Source organism: Salmo salar, chromosome 13, assembly GCF_965601325.2.
Source record: "Salmo salar chromosome 13, fSalSal1, whole genome shotgun sequence".
NCBI lineage: Eukaryota > Metazoa > Chordata > Actinopteri > Salmoniformes > Salmonidae > Salmo > Salmo salar.
The window spans coordinates 25,641,465-25,663,847 of NC_138303.1; the positions used below are offsets into that span (position 1 = coordinate 25,641,465).

Below are 22,383 nucleotides of genomic sequence, written 5' to 3' on the forward strand. Positions count from 1 at the left end.
AGGCAGCCACGGTCCGTCCTTTATTTAAACATGGAGATAAGCTGATCCTAACTGTTATAGGCCTATAGGCCCTGTTTATCAAAAGTGTTGGAAAAACTTGTCAATAATCAACTGACTGGCTTTCTTGATGTCTATAGTATTGTCTCTGGTATGAAATCTGGTTTCCACTCAGGTTATGGATGTGTCACTGCAACCTTTAAGGTCCTCAATGATGTCAACATTGCCATTGATTCTAAGCAATGTTGTGCAGCTATTTTTATTGACTTGGCCAAAGCTTTTGATACCGGACCATTCCATTCTTGTGTGCCGGCTAAGGAGTATTGGTGTCTCTGAGGGGTCTTTGGCCTGGTTTTCTAACTACCTCTATCAAAGAGTGCAGTGTATAAAGTCAGAAAAGCTGCTGTCTTAGCCACTACCTGTTACCAAGGGAGTATCCCAAGGCTCAATCCTAGGCCCCACGCTCTTCTCAATTTACATCAGCAACATAGCTCAGGCAGTAGGAAGCTCTCTCATCTATTTATATGCAGATGATACAGTCTTACAGTGAGGGAAAAAAGTATTTGATCCCCTGCTGATTTTGTACGTTTGCCCACTGACAAAGAAATTATCGGTCTATAATTTTAATGGTAGGTTTATTGGAAAAAATCCAGAATAACTCGTCAAAAATGTTATAAAATGATTTGCATTTTAATGAGGGAAATAAGTATTCGACCCCTCTGCAAAACATGACTTAGTACTTGGTGGCAAAACCCTTGTTGGCAATCACAGAGGTCAGACGTTTCTTGTAGTTGGCCACCAGGTTTGCACACATCTCAGTAGGGATTTTGTCCCACTCCTCTTTGCAGATCTTCTCCAAGTCATTAAGGTTCCAAACATATATAATTTTCTTAACCCATCCAGTGCCTAAATGACAGCATAAGTTTCAAGTATCGTGCTAGCTAGTCTTGGGGGTTAGCCTGGGAGAAGTTAAAGGAGAGACATATGGGACGAAAGTAACATAATGTAAACTGATGATCTGGAATAAAATAGAAAAACGTTTAAGCACAGGCCATTGTCTCCTCTAGTTCATATTGCTTTTATAAAATTAGCAAAATATCAACAAGTAACTGAATGTTTGAAAATTATATTCATTAGAATTATGCCTTAATCAATTGTGGTAATAGGTTGCTTCTTGTGTAAATATTTTCTGTCTGGATTTTAATGATTTGTATGGATGAGCTTCTCACATAAGCTTTTGTCGACAGGTTAGTGGTTAAAAAAAATCTAACTTTATGATTCTGGGGGTCAATTACATTATCTCAAGCCATGGAAATATGATAAGCATGATGAGTTTTCCGTTTTGGAAGAGAATAAAGACATTTATTCTATCAAGACATGAGGAGCGCGCATGACAAGGACAGCTGGAGTGAACCTGATTTGTAGAGATAAGCATGACTAGTCATTAAAAATAGTGAAACATTCCCATTAAAGTGAAATGAGAAAATGATGGTTTATATAACTATTATGTGATCCATTTTAGTCTGATTAATATTGTAAGACAAAATATTGTGGTTGTGCAACATTGCAATGTTGACGCATGGTTCATTTTCATAAATGTCGAACCAATAGCATTAATTCTTTTTCAAGTTGACATCAACATGAAATTATTGGTGATAGTACATTTGTTGAAAGTAACGAGTATTACAAACCGGAAACATGGAGATAAGACAGATGTTGCCTGAAAATTGGCACGGAGGTACACAAAGAGCCCAGGGCAGATGAGTCGAAGTTGAAGCCGGAATTGAGGTTAGTAACTGCCGATCTGATGTTCAGAAGTTTTTGTCGATCATAGGAAATGAAAGCAGTTACATTTAGTGCAAAGAAAAATTAAGATAAACGCCAAAATAATCACAAAATGGATACATTGGGTCAGAGCAAGACAGCAGCCATACAGCACCATCTTTAGTACGTGAGTGCGTATCTATGCGCACACTCCAACAGTCAAACAGGAGGTGCTTATATTTGTCTTGTGTCACAACCTGTACAAGTGTGAGGTGTGAAATATATATTTTTTTGCATATGCCAACTCCCCCTGAGACACCCTCGGAGAGTGGGGTCACAGCCAGGGATCAGCCATTATTGACGGCAAACCTGGAGCAATTAGGGTTAAGTGCCTTTCTCAAGGGCAGATCGACAGATTTTGTAACCTTGTCTGCTCGGGGATTCAAACTAGCAACCTTCGGTTACTGTGTGTGTGTGTGTGTGTGTGTGTGTGTGTGTGTGTGTGTGTGTGTGTGTGTGTGTGTGTGTGTGTGTGTGTGTGTGTGTGTGTGTGTGTGTGTGTGTGTGTGTGTGCGCCACCTCATGAGATCCAGAGAGGAGGAGAGACAAGTGTCCCACGGGGGACCAGTACGGGGAAAAAAATGTATGAAATGTATGCATTCACTACTGTAAGTCGCTCTGGATAAGAGCATCTGCTAAATGACTAAAATGTAAATGTAAATGTGAGGAGAGGAGAGACAAGTCTCTTGGGTTCAGGGAGGAGGAGAGGAGAGACAAATATCTTGGGTTCAGAGAGGAGGAGAGGAGAGATGAGTTTCTTGGTGTTCAGAGAGGAGGAGAGGAGAGATGAGTCTCTGGGATTCAGAGAGGAGGAGAGGAGAGACTAGTCTCTGGGGTTCAGAGAGGAGGGGAGAGACTAGTCTCTGGGGTTCAGAGAGGAGGAGAGGAGAGACGAATCTCTGGGATTCAGAGAGGAGGAGAGGAGAGACTAGTCTCTGGGGTTCAGAGAGGAGGAGAGGAGAGACTAGTCTCTGGGGTTCAGAGAGGAGGAGAGAGACTAGTCTCTGGGGTTCAGAGAGGAGGGGAGAGACTAGTCTCTGGGGTTCAGAGAGGAGGAGAGGAGAGACTAGTCTCTGGGGTTCAGAGAGGAGGAGAGGAGAGACGAGTCTCTGGGATTCAGAGAGGAGGAGAGGAGAGACTAGTCTCTGGGGTTCAGAGAGGAGGGGAGAGACTAGTCTCTGGGGTTCAGAGAGGAGGGGAGAGACTAGTCTCTGGGGTTCAGAGAGGAGGGGAGAGACTAGTCTCTGGGGTTCAGAGAGGAGGAGAGGAGAGACTAGTCTCTGGGGTTCAGAGAGGAGGAGAGGAGAGACGAGTCTCTGGGATTCAGAGAGGAGGAGAGGAGAGACTAGTCTCTGGGGTTCAGAGAGGAGGAGAGGAGAGACTAGTCTCTGGGATTCAAAGAGAAGGATAGGAGAGACTAGTCTCTGGGGTTCAGAGAGGAGAGGAGAGACTAGTCTCTGGGGTTCAGAGAGGAGGAGAGGAGAGACTAGTCTCTGGGGTTCAGAGAGGAGGGGAGAGACTAGTCTCTGGGGTTCAGAGAGGAGGGGAGAGACTAGTCTCTGGGGTTCAGAGAGGAGGAGAGAGACTAGTCTCTGGGGTTCAGAGAGGAGGGGAGAGACTAGTCTCTGGGGTTCAGAGAGGAGGAGAGAGACTAGTCTCTGGGGTTCAGAGAGGATGAGAGGAGAGACTAGTCTCTGGGGTTCAGAGAGGAGGGGAGAGACTAGTCTCTGGGGTTCAGGGAGGATGAGAGGAGAGACTAGTCTCTGGCGTTCAGAGAGGAGGAGAGAGACTAGTCTCTGGGGTTCAGAGAGGAGGAGAGAGACTAGTCTCTGGGGTTCAGAGAGGAGGAGAGGAGAGACGAATCTCTGGGATTCAGAGAGGAGGAGAGGAGAGACTAGTCTCTGGGGTTCAGAGAGGAGGAGAGGAGAGACTAGTCTCTGGGGTTCAGAGAGGAGGGGAGAGACTAGTCTCTGGGGTTCAGAGAGGAGGGGAGAGACTAGTCTCTGGGGTTCAGAGAGGAGGAGAGGATAGACTAGTCTCTGGGGTTCAGAGAGGAGGAGAGGAGAGACGAGTCTCTGGGATTCAGAGAGGAGGAGAGGAGAGACTAGTCTCTGTGGTTCAGAGAGGAGGAGAGGAGAGACTAGTCTCTGGGGTTCAGAGAGGAGGGGAGAGACTAGTCTCTGGGGTTCAGAGAGGAGGGGAGAGACTAGTCTCTGGGGTTCAGAGAGGAGGAGAGAGACTAGTCTCTGGGGTTCAGAGAGGAGGGGAGAGACTAGTCTCTGGGGTTCAGAGAGGAGGAGAGAGACTAGTCTCTGGGGTTCAGAGAGGATGAGAGGAGAGACTAGTCTCTGGGGTTCAGAGAGGAGGGGAGAGACTAGTCTCTGGGGTTCAGGGAGGATGAGAGGAGAGACTAGTCTCTGGCGTTCAGAGAGGAGGAGAGAGACTAGTCTCTGGGGTTCAGAGAGGAGGAGAGAGACTAGTCTCTGGGGTTCAGAAAGGAGGAGAGGAGAGACGAGTCTCTGGGGTTCAGAGAGGAGGAGAGGAGAGACTAGTCTCTGGTGTTCAGAGAGGAGGAGAGGATAGACTAGTCTCTGGGGTTCAGAGAGGAGGGGAGAGACTAGTCTCTGGGGTTCAGAGAGGAGGAGAGGAGAGACTAGTCTCTGGGGTTCAGAGAGGAGGAGAGGAGAGACTAGTCTCTGGGGTTCAGAGAGGAGGGGAGAGACTAGTCTCTGTGGTTCAGGGAGGATGAGAGGAGAGACTAGTCTCTGGGCTTCAGAGAGGAGGGGAGAGACTAGTCTCTGGGGTTCAGAGAGGAGGAGAGGAGAGACTAGTCTCTGTGGTTCAGGGAGGATGAGAGGAGAGACGAGTCTCTGGGGTTCAGAGAGGAGGAGAGAGACTAGTCTCTGGGGTTCAGAGAGGAGGAGAGAGACTAGTCTCTGGGGTTCAGAGAGGAGGAGAGGCGAGACTAGTCTCTGTGGTTCAGGGAGGATGAGAGGAGAGACGAGTCTCTGGGGTTCAGAGAGGAGGAGAGGAGAGACTAGTCTCTGGGGTTCAGAGAGGAGGAGAGGAGAGACTAGTCTCTGGGGTTCAGAGAGGAGGAGAGGATAGAATAGTCTCTGGGGTTCAGAGAGGAGGGGAGAGACTAGTCTCTGGGGTTCAGAGAGGAGGAGAGGAGAGACTAGTCTCTGGGGTTCAGAGAGGAGGAGAGGAGAGACTAGTCTCTGGGGTTCAGAGAGGAGGGGAGAGACTAGTCTCTGTGGTTCAGGGAGGATGAGAGGAGAGACTAGTCTCTGGGGTTCAGAGAGGAGAGGAGAGACTAGTCTCTGGGGTTCAGAGAGGAGGAGAGGATAGACTAGTCTCTGGGGTTCAGAGAGGAGGGGAGAGACTAGTCTCTGGGGTTCAGAGAGGAGGAGAGGAGAGACTAGTCTCTGGGGTTCAGAGAGGACGAGAGGAGAGACTAGTCTCTGTGGTTCAGGGAGGATGAGAGGAGAGACGAGTCTCTGGGGTTCAGAGAGGAGGAGAGAGACTAGTCTCTGGGGTTCAGAGAGGAGGAGAGAGACTAGTCTCTGTGGTTCAGGGAGGAGGAGAGGAGAGACGAGTCTCTGGGGTTCAGAGAGGAGGAGGGGAGAGACTAGTTTCTGGGGTTCAGAGAGGATGAGAGGAGAGACTAGTCTCTGGGGTTCAGAGAGGAGGAGAGGAGAGACTAGTCTCTGGGGTTCAGGGAGGAGGAGAGGAGTGACGAGTTTCTGTGGTTCAGAGAGGAGGAGAGGAGAGACTAGTCTCTGGGGTTCAGAGAGGAGGGGAGAGACTAGTCTCTGTGGTTCAGGGAGGATGAGAGGAGAGACTAGTCTCTGGGCTTCAGAGAGGAGGGGAGAGACTAGTCTCTGGGGTTCAGAGAGGAGGAGAGGAGAGACTAGTCTCTGTGGTTCAGGGAGGATGAGAGGAGAGACGAGTCTCTGGGGTTCAGAGAGGAGGAGAGAGACTATTCTCTGGGGTTCAGAGAGGAGGAGAGAGACTAGTCTCTGGGGTTCAGAGAGGAGGAGAGGCGAGACTAGTCTCTGTGGTTCAGGGAGGATGAGAGGAGAGACGAGTCTCTGGGGTTCAGAGAGGAGGAGAGGAGAGACTAGTCTCTGGGGTTCAGAGAGGAGGAGAGGAGAGACTAGTCTCTGGGGTTCAGAGAGGAGGAGAGGATAGAATAGTCTCTGGGGTTCAGAGAGGAGGGGAGAGACTAGTCTCTGGGGTTCAGAGAGGAGGAGAGGAGAGACTAGTCTCTGGGGTTCAGAGAGGAGGAGAGGAGAGACTAGTCTCTGGGGTTCAGAGAGGAGGGGAGAGACTAGTCTCTGTGGTTCAGGGAGGATGAGAGGAGAGACTAGTCTCTGGGGTTCAGAGAGGAGAGGAGAGACTAGTCTCTGGGGTTCAGAGAGGAGGAGAGGATAGACTAGTCTCTGGGGTTCAGAGAGGAGGGGAGAGACTAGTCTCTGGGGTTCAGAGAGGAGGAGAGGAGAGACTAGTCTCTGGGGTTCAGAGAGGACGAGAGGAGAGACTAGTCTCTGTGGTTCAGGGAGGATGAGAGGAGAGACGAGTCTCTGGGGTTCAGAGAGGGGGAGAGGATAGACTAGTCTCTGGGGTTCAGAGAGGAGGGGAGAGACTAGTCTCTGGAGAGACTAGTCTCTGTGGTTCAGGGAGGATGAGAGGAGAGACGAGTCTCTGGGGTTCAGAGAGGAGGAGAGAGACTAGTCTCTGGGTTCAGAGAGGAGGAGAGAGACTAGTCTCTGTGGTTCAGGGAGGAGGAGAGGAGAGACGAGTCTCTGGGGTTCAGAGAGGAGGAGGGGAGAGACTAGTTTCTGGGGTTCAGAGAGGATGAGAGGAGAGACTAGTCTCTGGGGTTCAGAGAGGAGGAGAGGAGAGACTAGTCTCTGGGTTCAGGGAGGAGGAGAGGAGTGACGAGTTTCTGTGGTTCAGAGAGGAGGAGAGGAGAGACTAGTCTCTGGGGTTCAGAGAGGAGGGGAGAGACTAGTCTCTGTGGTTCAGGGAGGATGAGAGGAGAGACGAGTCTCTGGGGTTCAGAGAGGAGGGGAGAGACTAGTCTCTGTGGTTCAGGGAGGAGGAGAGGAGAGACGAGTCTCTGGGGTTCAGAGAGGAGGAGGGGAGAGACTAGTTTCTGGGGTTCAGAGAGGATGAGAGGAGAGACTAGTCTCTGGGGTTCAGAGAGGAGGAGAGGAGAGACTAGTCTCTGGGGTTCAGGGAGGAGGAGAGGAGTGACGAGTTTCTGTGGTTCAGAGAGGAGGAGAGGAGAGACTAGTCTCTGGGGTTCAGAGAGGAGGGGAGAGACTAGTCTCTGTGGTTCAGGGAGGATGAGAGGAGAGACGAGTCTCTGGGGTTCAGAGAGGAGGGGAGAGACTAGTCTCTGTGGTTCAGGGAGGATGAGAGGAGAGACGAGTCTCTGGGGTTCAGAGAGGAGAGGAGAGACTAGTCTCTGGGGTTCAGAGAGGAGGAGAGGAGAGACTAGTCTCTGTGGTTCAGAGAGGATGAGAGGAGTGACGAGTTTCTGGGGTTCAGAGAGGATGAGAGGAGAGACTAGTTTCTGGGGTTCAGAGATGAGGGGAGAGACTAGTCTCTGGGGTTCAGAGAGGATGAGAGGAGAGACTAGTCTCTGTGGTTCAGAGAGGATGAGAGGAGAGACTAGTTTCTGTGGTTCAGGGAGGATGAGAGGAGAGACGAGTCTCTGTGGTTCAGAGAGGATGAGAGGAGTGACGAGTTTCTGGGGTTCAGAGAGGATGAGAGGAGAGACTAGTCTCTGGGGTTCAGAGAGGAGGGGAGAGACTAGTCTCTGTGGTTCAGGGAGGATGAGAGGAGAGACGAGTCTCTGGGGTTCAGAGAGGAGGGGAGAGACTAGTCTCTGTGGTTCAGGGAGGAGGAGAGGAGAGACGAGTCTCTGGGGTTCAGAGAGGAGGAGGGGAGAGACTAGTTTCTGGGGTTCAGAGAGGATGAGAGGAGAGACTAGTCTCTGGGGTTCAGAGAGGAGGAGAGGAGAGACTAGTCTCTGGGGTTCAGGGAGGAGGAGAGGAGTGACGAGTTTCTGTGGTTCAGAGAGGAGGAGAGGAGAGACTAGTCTCTGGGGTTCAGAGAGGAGGGGAGAGACTAGTCTCTGTGGTTCAGGGAGGATGAGAGGAGAGACGAGTCTCTGGGGTTCAGAGAGGAGGGGAGAGACTAGTCTCTGTGGTTCAGGGAGGATGAGAGGAGAGACGAGTCTCTGGGGTTCAGAGAGGAGAGGAGAGACTAGTCTCTGGGGTTCAGAGAGGAGGAGAGGAGAGACTAGTCTCTGTGGTTCAGAGAGGATGAGAGGAGTGACGAGTTTCTGGGGTTCAGAGAGGATGAGAGGAGAGACTAGTTTCTGGGGTTCAGAGATGAGGGGAGAGACTAGTCTCTGGGGTTCAGAGAGGATGAGAGGAGAGACTAGTCTCTGTGGTTCAGAGAGGATGAGAGGAGAGACTAGTTTCTGTGGTTCAGGGAGGATGAGAGGAGAGACGAGTCTCTGTGGTTCAGAGAGGATGAGAGGAGTGACGAGTTTCTGGGGTTCAGAGAGGATGAGAGGAGAGACTAGTTTCTGGGGTTCAGAGAGGAGGAGAGGAGAGACTAGTCTCTGTGGTTCAGGGAGGAGGAGAGAGTTTGTGTGTGTGTGCATGTGCATGCGTGTGTTTGTGGTGTTCTGTCTGATGATCCTTTGTGTGTGTTTTTGTGTTCCAGTGGAGCACGATAAGGAGTTTCTCTCGGTCCGGCGGCACCACAGAGAGTTTCGTTTCGACCTATCACGTATCCCCGATGGGGAAGCGGTCACCGCTGCAGAGTTCCGCATCTATAAGGACTTCATCCACGAGCGCTTTGAGAATGAGACCTTCCGCATCAGTGTCTACCAGGTGCTGAAGGAACACAACGACAGGTGAGGGATAGTGTGTGTGTGTGTGTCAGTATGTTTTAGGGTTTTCCTCTGTTATGTCACACAGCAACAGGTTGTGTTCCCTCACTTCTATTCTCCCACCATTGTTTTCAAAGATCAGTGAGTATATCCAGTCTTTCCCACAGCCATGTGGAAGGTGTTTATAACCTATGCTGTGTAAAGGGCCAGGTCTCTGACCCCTCCTAAAGTCTTCTGCTGCCTGCACAGCTCTAGGGGGAACAACACGTATCCCTCTGCCTGGGAGGAATGATGGACACTGGAGGAAGAAGGGATAGAATATCAGAAAGGAAAAGAGGAGAAAAGAGAAAAACATTCCACTTTAGAACAATGATTTTTAGTTGGACAAGGATTCTTTCTCTATGCTTCTTTCTCTCTCCTTTGTTCTCTTTCTTTCTTTCTGTCTTTCTTTCTTTCTTTCTTTCTTTCTCTCTCTCTCTCTCTCTCTCTCTCTTGCTGTATCCTTCTTTCTTTCTCTCTCTCTCTCTCTCTCTCTCTCTCTCTCTCTCTCTCTTGCTGTATCCTTCTTTCTTTCTCTACCTCTCTCTCTCTCTGGCTCTTTCTCTGTTTCACTCCCTTAATTCCAGTGTGTGATGGACAGTGTGTTCAGTATGAATGGAACAGTCGTTTATAAAGTCATTATTGTCAATTATGGAAATTAAGTGTTCCCCTGGACCTCACCATCTGGAGCCTTCCCTCCCTTCCTCTCTTTCTCTATTGCCCTGATCTCACTCCCTTACTTGTTCTACTCCTCAGCTCCACACTTTTTGCACATATTATCTAAGTATGCAGGCTTGTGTGTGTGTGTGTGTATTTGTCTGTATCTGTTTGTATCTGTGTGTGTGTGTCTGTGTTTCTTTGCGTATGTTTGCATGTTTGGGTCCCATGTGGTTCTGGTTGTGTATGTGTGTGTGTTTGTCTCCGTGTTTGTGTGAATGTTTACTCATGCATGCACGTGTGTGTGTGTGTGTGTATCTCCTCCAGGGAGTCGGACCTGTTTCTGTTGGACTCGCGGGTCATCTGGGCGGCTGAGGAGGGCTGGCTGGTGATTGATGTGACATTGACCAGTAACCACTGGGTTCTGAATCCTGGACGCAACCTGGGCCTGCAGCTGGCTCTGGAGAGCACCGCGGGTAAGCAGAGGGCCTTTGAACCAGGTCTAGAACCCAGAGGGAGCTCTCTAAACCAGAACTTCTATATGAGAGGTCAAACCCTATAAGAACCAGGACCCATAACCATATAGCTTATTAGAGTATGAGTACTGATCTAGGACCAGCTCATCCCTTTCCATATAATCTTATTAATTAGGATCTAAATTATGTATATGGGCCCTGGCCTGGATTCATGTAAGAACAGGAGACAGCATAAGCAGTATGACCTCAGTGCATAGCAATGGCACATTCTCTACCAGCACACAATACAGGGAGAACACACTGGTAGAGGGATAATACAAGCCCTCATTATTTAACACGATCCACTATACCCTCATCATCACTATCACCCATGCAGAAGAGATTTCAACAAACAACATGTAGTGCAGATGTATTTCTATTGAGTCAAGTTTCTCTTTAGAGCGGAGGAGAGATTGCTATCAGGATGGCAGGATGTTAGCCACTTGAAATCAATAACCACAACAGCAGCATCAACAGTAGTACTGTATGACAGTGTTTCTGAGTTTACCTCAGTGATGATAGAAGGATGATCCATGTTTCTTTCATGTTAGGGACAGTGTGTGTTGTGTGTGTGTGTGTTGGGAGGGGTATGGACGGGCGTGTGCTGGCACGCTCGTGAGACATCCCGTCCCGTCACCATCAATTTTCAGCATTACACAGACTAAATAAATGGTTCTCATTAGAGACTGAGTGGACCACACACACTTTACATACCCACACTCACAGAGACATGTCTCTGACATGCTGTCCTCTGTGTCTCCCCCTGCAGGTGAGAGTGTGAACCCGCGGATGGCAGGGCTGATCGGCCTCAGTGGTCCTCAGAATAAACAGCCCTTCATGGTGGCCTTCTTCAAAGCCACAGAGGTGCACCTGCGCAGCATCCGCTCAGCACCAGGGGGCACCAAACAACGCAACCCCAACCGCTCCAAAGGGGCCAACAAGGGCCAGGAGGCACTTCGAGTGACCAACATCGCAGGTAAGGACTGGGGGATGAGGGGAGAGGGAAGCTAAGAGAATGTGCCTTACAGCAGTATGTGTAATTGTGGAAGGCCTTTTAAATGGCACAGTGATATGTTGGTGTAGTGATGGCTGGCTCTGGTGTGGGTTCCAGGTGAAATGGGAGGCAGATGGAGGCCAGGGCTACTACTGTCTACTACAGCCTCCTTACAATAATTTTCCACATATCTCCAAGGGTCAACACACACACACACACACACACACACACACACACACACACACACACACACACACACACACACACACACACACACACACACACACACACACCACACTTTCCCCCTCCAAACCAATTATACAAACTTTGTAATGGCAGTCAAACAAAAGTCAAGTGACCAAAGTTGCTAAGCTTGCTAGATTAGATAACCTCCTTCAACGAATGACAGAATATATTTTTTGTCTTAATCGAGTTCATGATCATACAGATAGCAGATCAGATCATGAGTAACAGGGAGATGAAGAGTGGAAATAGTTGAAATATCAGGGTATCTTAATGGGGACCAACTCTGTTTTAAAAATATCTCATACTGTTTGTTGATCACACATTCTCTACAGAAGCGCTGATCAGCAAGTACAGTAAGCGGGCAAAATGTTATAGTGGTATTTTGACATGCATAGGTGAGAAACATACTTTGATACTTCAACCTATGGATTAAAGAATAAAGTTAGGAATTTTCATGCGAGACAGGAGTCCAGATTTTGGATTTCAGTGGGATTGGGACTGGATGGGAAAATAGTCTAGGCCAGGGTTCATCAAATAGATTCCGCTGCAGGCCGATTGCAGACTGCAAATTGACCGCAAGAAGCCCAAACAGATATAATATTTGACTAAAACATAATTTCAAACCTTGCTTACATTTGTATACGATCACATACACCACTTTATTAGATTCACCCATCTAGTATCTTTGACTCCAGAACAGCCTAAATGATTCAGGGCAAGAAAAAGTTGCTCAGTTGGTATCAAGGGACCTAACGTGTGCCAGGAAAACATTCCCCACACCATTACCCCAATCCAACCAGCCTGTACCGTTGACACCAGGCAGGATGGGGCCATGGACTCATGCTGCTTACTCCAAATCCTGACTCTGCCATCAGCATGACACAACAGGAATCAGGATTCATCAGACCAGGCACTGTTCTTCCACTCCTTATTGTCCAGTGTTGGTGATCACGTGCCCACTGGAGGCTTTTCGTCTTGTTTTTAGGTGATAGGAGTGGAACCTGGTGTGGTCATCTGCTGCAACAGCCCATCCGTCACAAATCCCGACAAATTGTGTGTTCCGAGATGCCGTTCTGCACATCACTGGTGTACTGCACCGTTATTTGCCTGTATGTGGCCCGCCAGTTAGCACGCACGATTCTTGCCATTCTCCTTTGACCTCTCATCAACGAGCTGTTTTCGCCCGCGCTGTGGTAGTCATGAAATAACTGCCGGTCTCACGGTAATTGACCGTTAATTAACATGAACACATTTAGCATCTCCTGGCTTCCACAAGCCACTGATGAAGACCTTTGGAACATCTACACTTTAAAAAGTCTAATATATCCATGTAATATAGTCTACACCATCACAATAAATCCATTATTTATTTTAGACAGGTCTAAGGAGAAATTATATGATGAAAATGTAGTCTAGCATATTCTGAGTTGTCCTTATGTTAGGCCCTGATCTGGCTATGCCATATGGCTGTGGGTTACACTGGTTCATTTAGCAAGATTTTCTTAGAATTCCGTGCCATTATTTTACAATATGAAGAATACAGTTTAACATAGCTGAATAAAATAGAAAACATATATTGACCAAACGATTTGAGGGAATCTAATTTTATTGATCACATACACATATTTAGCAGATGTTATTGCGGGTGTAGCGAAATGATTGTGTTCCTAGCTCCAACAGTGCTGTAATATCTAACAATTCACAACAATATACACAAATCTAAAAGTAAGATAATGGAATTAAGGAATATATAAATATTAGGATGAGCAATGTCAGAGTGGCATTGACTAAAATTCAGTAGAATGGAATACAGTACATACATATGAAATGAGTAAAGCAGTATGTAAACATTATTAAAGTGACTAGTGTTCCATTATTAAAGTGGTCAGTGATTCCATGTCTATGTATATAGGGCAGCAGCCTCTAAGATGCAGGGTTGAGTAACCGGGTGGTAGCAGGCTAGTGATGGCTATTTAACAGTCTGATGGCCTTGCGATAGAAGCTGTTTTTCAGTCTCTCGGTCCCAGCTTTGATGCACCTGTACTGACCTTAGTGGTGTGAACAGGCCGTGCTCGGGTGGTTTATGTCCTTCATTATGTTTTTGGCCTTCCTGTGACATCGGCTGGTGTAGCTGTCCTGGAGGGCAGGCAGTGTGCCCCCAGTGATGCGTTGGGCAGACGGCACCACCCTCTGGAGAGGCTTGCGGTTGCGGGCAGTGCAGTTGCCGTACCAGGTGGTGATGCAGCCCGGCAGGATGTTCTCAATTGTGCATCTGTAAATGTTTCTGAAGGTCTTAGGGGCCAATCCAAATTTCTTCAGCCTTTTGAGGTTGAAGAGGCGCTGTTGCGCCTTCTTCACCACACTGTCTGTGTGGGTGGACCATTTCAGATTATCAGTTATGTGTACGCCCAAGGAACTTGAAGCTTTTCATCTTCTCCACTGTGGTCCCGTCAATGTGGTTAGGGCAGTGCTCCCTCTGCTGTTTCCTGAAGTCCACGATCAGCTCCTTTGTTTTCTTGACGTTGAGGGAGAGGTTATTTTCCTGGCACCACTCCGCCAGAGCCCTCACCTCCTCCCTGTAGGCTGTCTCATCATTGTTGGTAATCAGGCCTACTACTGTTGTGTCGTCTGCAAACTTGATGTTTGAATTGGAGGCGTGCGTGGCCACACAGTCATGGGTGAACAAGGAGTTCAGGAGGGTGCTAAGTACGGCCCCAGTACGCACCCTTCTGGGGCCCCTGTGTTGAGGATGTTGTTTCCTACCTTCACCACCTGGGGGCGGCCTGTAAGGAAGTCCAGGACCCAGTTGCACAGGGTGGATTCAGACCCAGGGCCACGAGCTTAATAATGAGCTTGGAGGGTACTATGGTGTTGAAGGTTGAGCTATAGTCAATGAACAGCATTCTGAAGTAGGCATTCCTCTTGTCCACATGGGATAGGGCAGTGTGATGGTGATTGCATTGTCTGTGGATCTATTGGGGCAGTAAGCAAATTGAAGTGGGTCTAGGGTGTCAGCTAAGGTAGAGGTGATATGAACTTTAACTAGCCTCTCAAAGCACTTCATGATGACAGAGGTGACTGCTACGGGGCGATAAACATTTAATTCAGTTACCTTTGCCTTCTTGGGTACAGGAACAATGGTGGACATCTTGAAGCAAGTGGGGAGAGCAGACTGGGATAGGGAGAGATTAAATATGTCCGTAAACACTCCAGCCAGCTGGTCTGTGCATGCTCTGAGGACGCGGCTAAGGATGCCGTCTGGGCCGGCAGCCTTGTGAAGATTAACACGCTTAAATGTCTTACTCAAGTCGGCCACAGAGAACGAGACCTCACAGTCCTTGGGTGCGAGCCACATCGGTGCACTGTGTTATCTTCAAAGCGGACAAAGAAGATGTTTAACTTGTCTGAGGGTGACGTGGCAGGTTTTCCCTTTGTAATCCATGATTATCTTTAGACCCTGCCACATATGTCTTGTGTCTGAGCTGTTGAATTGCGACTCCACTTTGTCTCTGTACTGATGTTTTGACTGATTGCCTTATGGAGGGAATAACTACACTGTTTTGTATTTGAATAGTCAACGTGGGAACAACATCCCCTATACACTTCCTGATGAACTCAGTCACCATGTCTGTGTAAACGTCAATGTTATTCTCAGAGGCTACCTGGAACATATTCCAGTCCGCATGATCAAAACAATCTTGAAGCATGGATTGCGATTAGTCAGACCAGTGTTGAATAGACCTTAGCACTGGTACTTCCTGTTTGAGTTTCTGCCTATAGGAAGGGAGGAGTAAAATGGAGTCATGATCTGATTTGCCGAAGGGAGGGCGGGGGAGGGCCTTGTAGGCATCTCGAAAAGGCGAGTAGCAGTGGTCTAGTGTTTTTCCTAAGAGAGTACTACAGTCAATGTGTTGATAGAACTTTGGAAGCGTTTTCCTCAAATTTGCTTTGTTAAAATCCCCAGCTACAATAAATGCGGCCTCAGGATATGTGGTTTACAGTTTGCACGTTTTCACAGTTTGCACATGCGGCTATTCTGTGTTGAACAGTTAACAATGAAAGAGGTACTCATATATATTTAATTTAGAGTTATTTATGTAACTTTAGTTGTGATACAAACGTTGGGCTATATGTTATGATTTTACTACATTCTACGGCTGCATGATGAGACTCTAATGAGACTCTAATTTGAAAAAAGTTGCATGAAAGGCATGAGCTCTGCTTTGTTTCTTGTGCAGGCAGCACACACTTCATCAGTCTCTCATTCACAATTTGACAAGCAATTGATAATGTTTCGATTTGGCGTCATCCCCTTTTTGTGGCCATAATGCCCCCTAAAACAAATGCATGCCTTTTGCGGCCAGTGGCTGTTGTGCCCTTGGGCTGCATATAATAATTATAATTCCCTTCTCCCAGCTGTGTGCCGAAGCACCTCTTTCTCACAGGCTACAAGTGTCAAGCATGTTCCCGCTCCCCCTCTGGCGCTCGAGGGTGCCAGGCTGCCCTTCATTGGACTCACCTGGACTCCATTACTTTGTTGATTTCCCTTCTATATCTGTCTGTTCCTCAGTTGATTCCCCATGTCAGCATTATTGTGGTTATGTTCAACCTATTCAGACGGTGTTCTTGTTTTGGTTTGATGTCCGTTTTCCAGTAAATGTTCACTCCTTGTACTTGCTTCTCGTCTCCAGCATAGATCCTTACAACAAGTGAAGACAGACACATCAGGGACCCAACTGTGTGCGTCCTCATCCAATTCTGAGGCGCATATTGAAGATATGGAAGAACTGTCCACATTAGCTTTTCATCAGCCAATAAGATGAGTAGGCCTAACGAACAGCAAAAGCACTAGCCTATGTCAATCTACTATCCCCCATAGTACAAAAGTTCACCTATTCTATTCTGTGCGAGAAATAAATATTCCAAACATAGTCTGGGACAGTTGTGGGATGTGATAGATGCCACATTAATACAGCCACTAGCATCAAAAAACCTGTTTTAAGCAATGAGCCTGACGCAACAGATGAGAACATTTAGCTTAAAATGTTGACAAACATTTGGGCTATTTCTTCACATTCTGAGCGCAGCAATGCGCACACGGCAGTAGGCTATAAGCACAAATGTTCCATTAGCAGGAAAACACCATTATCAAAAGTGACCACAGATGTGATTATGCATGTAATGCTTTTATTATAAAGGTGCATTTTTATGGTGAAAATCATCTTCCCCAAACGAGAAACTCACGCGCTGTGTATGTATGCCAGTTAGGATCTACACCTGTTGTAAAGTGGATTAATGTGCTTCATTTTAAGAAGTTATTTGACCACTTTAGTTGTTAGTAAACAAACTTTATGAAAACATAAAGGCCTATGGGCTAGGCTACATGAAGTGAGCGACAAGGATTTGAAAACGTTGGGGGAAAAAGCATGTCCTGTTTGCCTTAAGCTAGGCATTATTCACAAGTGATAATATATAATTTACAAATGATAGGCTAATATTGTCACCCATCACACTATTCTTGAATTAATCTTGTCTTTACATACACCACCATTCAAAAGTTTGGGGTCACTTAGAAATGTCCTTGTTTTTGAAAGAAAAGCACATTTTTGTCCATTAAAATAACATCAAATTGATAAGAAATACAGTGTAGACATTGTTAATGTTGTAAATAATAATTGTAGCTGGAAACGGCAGATTTCTCATGGAATATCTACATAGGCGTACAGAGGCCCATTATCAGCAACCATCACTCCTGTGTTCCAATGGCACATTGTGTTTGCTAATCCACGTTTATGATTTTAAAAGGCTAATTGATCATTAGAAAACCCTTTTGCAATTCTGTTAGCACAGCTGAAAACTGTCATTCTGATTAAAGAAGCAATAAAACTGGCCTTCTTTAGACAACTTGAGTATCTGGAGCATCAGCATTCTTCTGAAACTCATCAGTTTATTCTTGTTCTGAGAAATGAAGGCTATTCCATGTGAGAGATTGCCAAGAAACGGAAGATCTCGTACAACGCTGTGTACTACTCCCTTCACAGAACAGCGCAAACTGTCTTTAACCAGAATAGAAAGAGGAGTGGGAGGCCCCAGTGCACAACTAAGCAAGAGGATAAGTACATTAGATTGTCTAGTTTAAGAAACAGACGCCTCACAAGTCCTCAACTGGCAGCTTCATTAAATAGTACCCGCAAAACACTAGTCTCAACGTCAACAGTCAAGAGGCGACTCCAGGATGCTGGATCATACCATGCTCAAAGTCCCTTAGGCCACAAGTTTTGCCCATCTAACGTTCAATCGAACAGTAACCGAATGCCTCGATGCCTGTCTATCTGCTTTATAATATATATACAGTTGAAGTCAGAAGTTTACATACACCTTAACCAAGTACATTTAAACTCAGTTTTTCACAATTCCTGACATTTAATCAGAGTAACAATTCCCTGTTTTAGGTCAGTTAGGATCACGACTTAATTTTAAGAATGTGAAATGTCAGAATAATAGTAGAGAGAATTATTTATTTCAGCTTTTATTTTTTTCATCACATTCCCAGTGGGTCCGAATTTTACATACACTCAATTAGTATTTGGTAGCATTGCCTTTAAATTGTTTAACTTGGGTCAAATGTTTCGGGTAGCCTTCCACAAGCTTCCCACAATAAGTTGGCTGAATTTTGTCCCATTCCTCCTGACAGAGCTGATGTAACTGAGTCAGGTTTGTAGGCCTCCTTGCTCACACACGCTTTTTCCAGTTCTGCCCACAAATGTTCTATGGGATTGAGATCAGAGCTTTGTGATGGCCACTAAGCCATTTTGCCACAACTTTGGAAGTATGCTTAGGGTCATTGTCCATTTGGAAGATCCATTTGCCACCAAGTTTTAACTTCCTGACTGATGTCTTGAGATGTTGCTTCAATATATCCACATAATTTTCCTTCCTCATCATGCCATCTATTTTGTGAAGTGCACCAGTCCCTCCTGCAGCAATGCACCCCCACAACATGATGCTGCCACCCCCGTGCTTCACGGTTGTGAAGGTGTTCTTCGGCTTGCAAGCATCCCCCTTTTTCCTCCAAACATAACGATGGACATTATGGCCAAACAGTTCTATTTTTGTTTCATCAGACCAGAGGACATTTCTCCAAAAAGTATGATTTTTGTCCCCATGTGCAGTTGCAAACCGTAGTTTGGCTTTTTTATGGTGGTTTTTGAGCAGTGGCTTCTTCCTTGCTAAGCGTCCTTTCAGGTTATGTCGATTTAGGACTCATTTTACTGTGGATATAGATACTTTTGTACCTGTTTCCTCCAGCATCTTCACAAGGTCCTTTGCTGTTGTTCTGGGGTTGATTTGCACTTTTCGCACCAAAGTACGTTCATCTCCTTCCTGAGCAGTATGATGGCTGCGTAGTCCCATGGTGTTTATACTTGCATACTGTTGTTTGTACAGATGAACGTTTGGAAATTGCTCCCAAGGATGAACCAGACTTGTGGAGGTCTGATTTGGCTGATTTCTGTAGATTTTCCCATGATGTCAAGAAAAGAGGCAATGAGTTTGAAGGTAGGCCTTGAAATACATCCACAGGTACACCTCCAATTGACTCAAATGATGTCAATTAGCCTATCAGAAACTTCTAAAGCCATGACATCATTTTCTGGAATTTGCAAAGCTGTTTAAATGCACAGTCAACTTAGTGAATGTAACCTTCTGACCCACTGGAATTGTGATACAGTGAATTATAAGTGAAATAATCTGTCTGTAAACAATTGTTGGAAAAATTACTTGTGTCATGCACAAAGTAGATGTCCTAACCGACTTGCCAAAACTGTGAATCTTGATGCCTTAATTCATTGGCTTTAAATACATGAGCCTCACGGAGTGGACAGACAGGGCCAAGAACCCGGCATAGAGCAAAGTCAGGTCCTATGTTTGGGGCAGATCACGTGTGTGTGTGTGTATGTGTGTGTGTGTGTGTGTGTGTGTGTGTGTGTGTGTGTGTGTGTGTGTGTGTGTGTGTGTGTGTGTGTGTGTGTGTGTGTGTGTGTGTGTGTGTGTGTGTGTGTGTGTGTGTGTGTGTGTGTGTGTGTGTGTGTGTGTGTGTGTGTGTGTGTGTGTGTGTGTGTGTGTGTGTGTGTGTGTGTGTGTGTGTGTGTGTGACAGAGCTGATGAGAACCAGTTGTTCCTGATCATTCCCAATCCCAATGACTGGGACAGATGTATGTTCCACAGAACCCCTGAGGGTACGGGTACCAGAGGGAGTGAGGGAATAGAAAGAAAAAGAGAGGGAATAGAATGGAGTGGTGAAAGAGATGGGTTAAGCCTCTTTGTCCTCTCTCTGTCCTCTATGCTCTGCTAGCCCCACAACTCAGAGTATACAGAGGGCACAGTGAACTACCCAAAAAGGTTTAGGCCTGTACTACATAGACTGATATCATGTTCAGCAAGGTTTCCATGCTATAATATTGTAATGTTTTACACTCCTCTTTATCTCTCCATTTCTTTCTTTCTTTCTTTCTTTCTTTCTTTCTTTCTTTCTTTCTTTCTTTCTTTCTTTCTTTCTTTCTTTCTTTCTTTCTTTCTTTCTTTCTTTCTTTCTTTCTCTCTCTCTTTCTTTCTTTCTCTCTCTCTCTCCCCCATCTCTCTCTCAGAGAACAGCAGTGCTGATCAGAAGCAGGCATGCAAGAAACACGAGCTCTATGTCAGCTTCAGAGACCTGGGGTGGCAGGTACGCACCCCACACATTCCTCTATCTCTCCCTCTTTCTCCTCTTCTCCTTTTCTTTTATCTACCCTCCCTCTTAAAATCTATCCCTTTTTCTCACTCGCTCCCACACTTATCTCTTCCTCACCACACCTCTGTTCTCCCTCTTTTACACTCTGTCCCCGCTGTTTCCCTCCCTGTCCTCCCTAATGCCTTTTCTTAGCAGAGACCTAAATCCAAAGTGATCTTCAGTTCTCACTGTTGTCCATGATATCCATTCCAACAGCTGGGTAAACAGTGGGATATGCGGAGGAAAGGGGCAGATTTATCGCCTTACTAGGGCTCCACAGTTCACAACAAGTTCTGAGTTTAGAACCGGGAAGCTTGTTGTTACTACTGAGGCTACTGTGACTACTGTGGCTTGCATCACATGCTGATCACACAATCACATGAAGGATAACAGTGTGACTCTCTTTCTCTCTTTATCCACCCTCTCTCTATCCCGCTCTCTCTCTCTCTCTCTCTCTCTCTTCTCTCTCTCTCTCTCTCTCTCTCTCTCTCTCTCTCTCTCTCTCTCTCTCTCTCTCTCTCTCTCTCTCTCTATCTCTCTCTCTCTCTCTCTCTCAGGACTGGATCATAGCTCCAGAGGGCTATGCAGCTTATTACTGTGAGGGAGAGTGTGCCTTCCCTCTCAACTCCTACATGAATGCCACTAACCACGCCATCGTGCAGACACTAGTGAGTACCCAAGAATAAACATGATATTTTCGTATCATTCATTCAGTCAATATACTAGACAGTGTCAACACAAAGACAACTGCATTGACATTTTATCAGTTCAGTGTCTCCCTTACTCCAATCCCCACCTGTCTCCCCCCCACCCCCTGTACAGGTCCACCTAATAAACCCAGACACTATTCCTAAGCCCTGCTGTGCTCCCACCCAGCTCCATGCCATCTCAGTGCTCTACTTTGACGACAGCTCCAATGTCATCCTCAAGAAGTACCGCAACATGGTGGTCAGAGCCTGTGGCTGCCATTAGACTCCAGCCAACCTCTCAACCCTCAGAACACACACACACACACACACACACATTCCTGCCTCTAAATATCCCTCAACACTCGTCACTTTCATCTAGAGACTTGAATGGACACATGAATGAACTACATGTCCTAGAGTGCCTTGCCGTGCTGCTGGATAGGAGCTACATGAGCACTGGCGGACAATCATGATTATTGAGTCCAACCTGGAAAACACACACAAACACAAACACCCACATACACACACACACACACTTTCTGTGCTTTCTACTGTGTGTGAGACATTATAAGCAGTGATTGTATAGTAATACACAGTCCACAATATTTTGTTCATGTCAATATGTTTTCTGTGTAGTTAAAGGTGTTTTTCTAGATATTTTTGATCTATATTGTTTTTGTATGCTTTTTATGACTGAAAGACTAGGCTTTAGGAAGTGTGGATGCTCTATGGACTCTTCATGTACATTACTGTGTAAATAGTTTTTCAAACAAAGAGAAGTGTATTTATTTCCTGGTCTTGGGAATGTTAAGGGTAGGTTCAATGTTTCTCCTCTGTACTCCAGTGTCTACATGTACTGTATGTTATGCAACTCTTTACATTGCGTCCCACTCATCATACAGTATAGTACAAACACACCTCTCTCTCTCTCTTTCTCGCTCTTCCGCTCTCTCTCTCTCTCTCTCTCTCTCTCTCTCTCTCTCTCCTCTCTCTCTCTCTCTCTCTCTCTCTCTCTCTCTCTCGCTCTCTCTCTCTCTCTCTCTCTCTCTCTCTCTCTCTCTCTCTCTCTCGCTCTCTCTCTCTTTCTATCTCTTGTTCTCTCCCTCTCTGTTTTACACCATGCTTGCTCAGTTGTTTGCCCTGCAGAGTAACAGTGTTAAATCTATCATCAGTGTGGACCTATCATTACAGTCTTGTCATGGGAAACAACTCTGCCCTTTCCTCTCCATATCCCAAACATTGTCTTAATGTTACTCTGATGTCATAGTGTATTGACTCAGATATAGAAAAAAGTGGATAGTTCTCTTCAGAAAAAACGACAACATTTGCATTAATATAGCTCTGTTTATAAGCTAGGCTTAAAAACGTGTCACACAAGTCATTGAGAAGCAATAATACAGAGGGTTTCAGAAAAACAGACGTAAGAGAAAGAAGGGGGATTGAGAGAGATAGATATGTGTACTTGTGTGCCAGGCCATTTTAGGATGGTCTGTCTATTTAAGAGGACTATTTATTGAGAGGCGAGAAGGCTGGTATTCTCTACCAACGCTAAATCTTATTAACTTACAAAAGTCTTTGTTTTACTGCAGAACTGGTTCAATAAAATGGGAGGAAGCATCACTGACTTTCTGGTGTCGGGTTTCTTTTCCCTAACCAACAGCACACTTTCCTCTCATCTCTCCTCTTTTCTTTCCCCTCTTTGCGTTCTACCCTTTCTCGTCTTTCCTCACCTCTCTCAC

The 22,383-nt window shown here is 46.3% G+C and overlaps 1 protein-coding gene across 1 annotated transcript in view; it reads left to right on the forward strand.

Annotated features, from left to right (window-relative positions):
• Positions 1–21,623, forward strand: part of LOC106566746 (bone morphogenetic protein 7) — a 55,658-nt gene extending 34,035 nt beyond the window's left edge. The window contains exons 2-7 of the mRNA XM_014135097.3: positions 8,569–8,761; positions 9,761–9,909; positions 10,718–10,924; positions 19,834–19,910; positions 20,513–20,623; positions 20,778–21,623. Coding sequence (XP_013990572.2) covers positions 8,569–8,761; positions 9,761–9,909; positions 10,718–10,924; positions 19,834–19,910; positions 20,513–20,623; positions 20,778–20,927 — 887 coding nt within the window. The 3' untranslated portion in view covers positions 20,928–21,623. The remainder of the gene's footprint in view (positions 1–8,568; positions 8,762–9,760; positions 9,910–10,717; positions 10,925–19,833; positions 19,911–20,512; positions 20,624–20,777) is intronic.
• Positions 21,624–22,383: the final 760 nt, after the last annotated feature.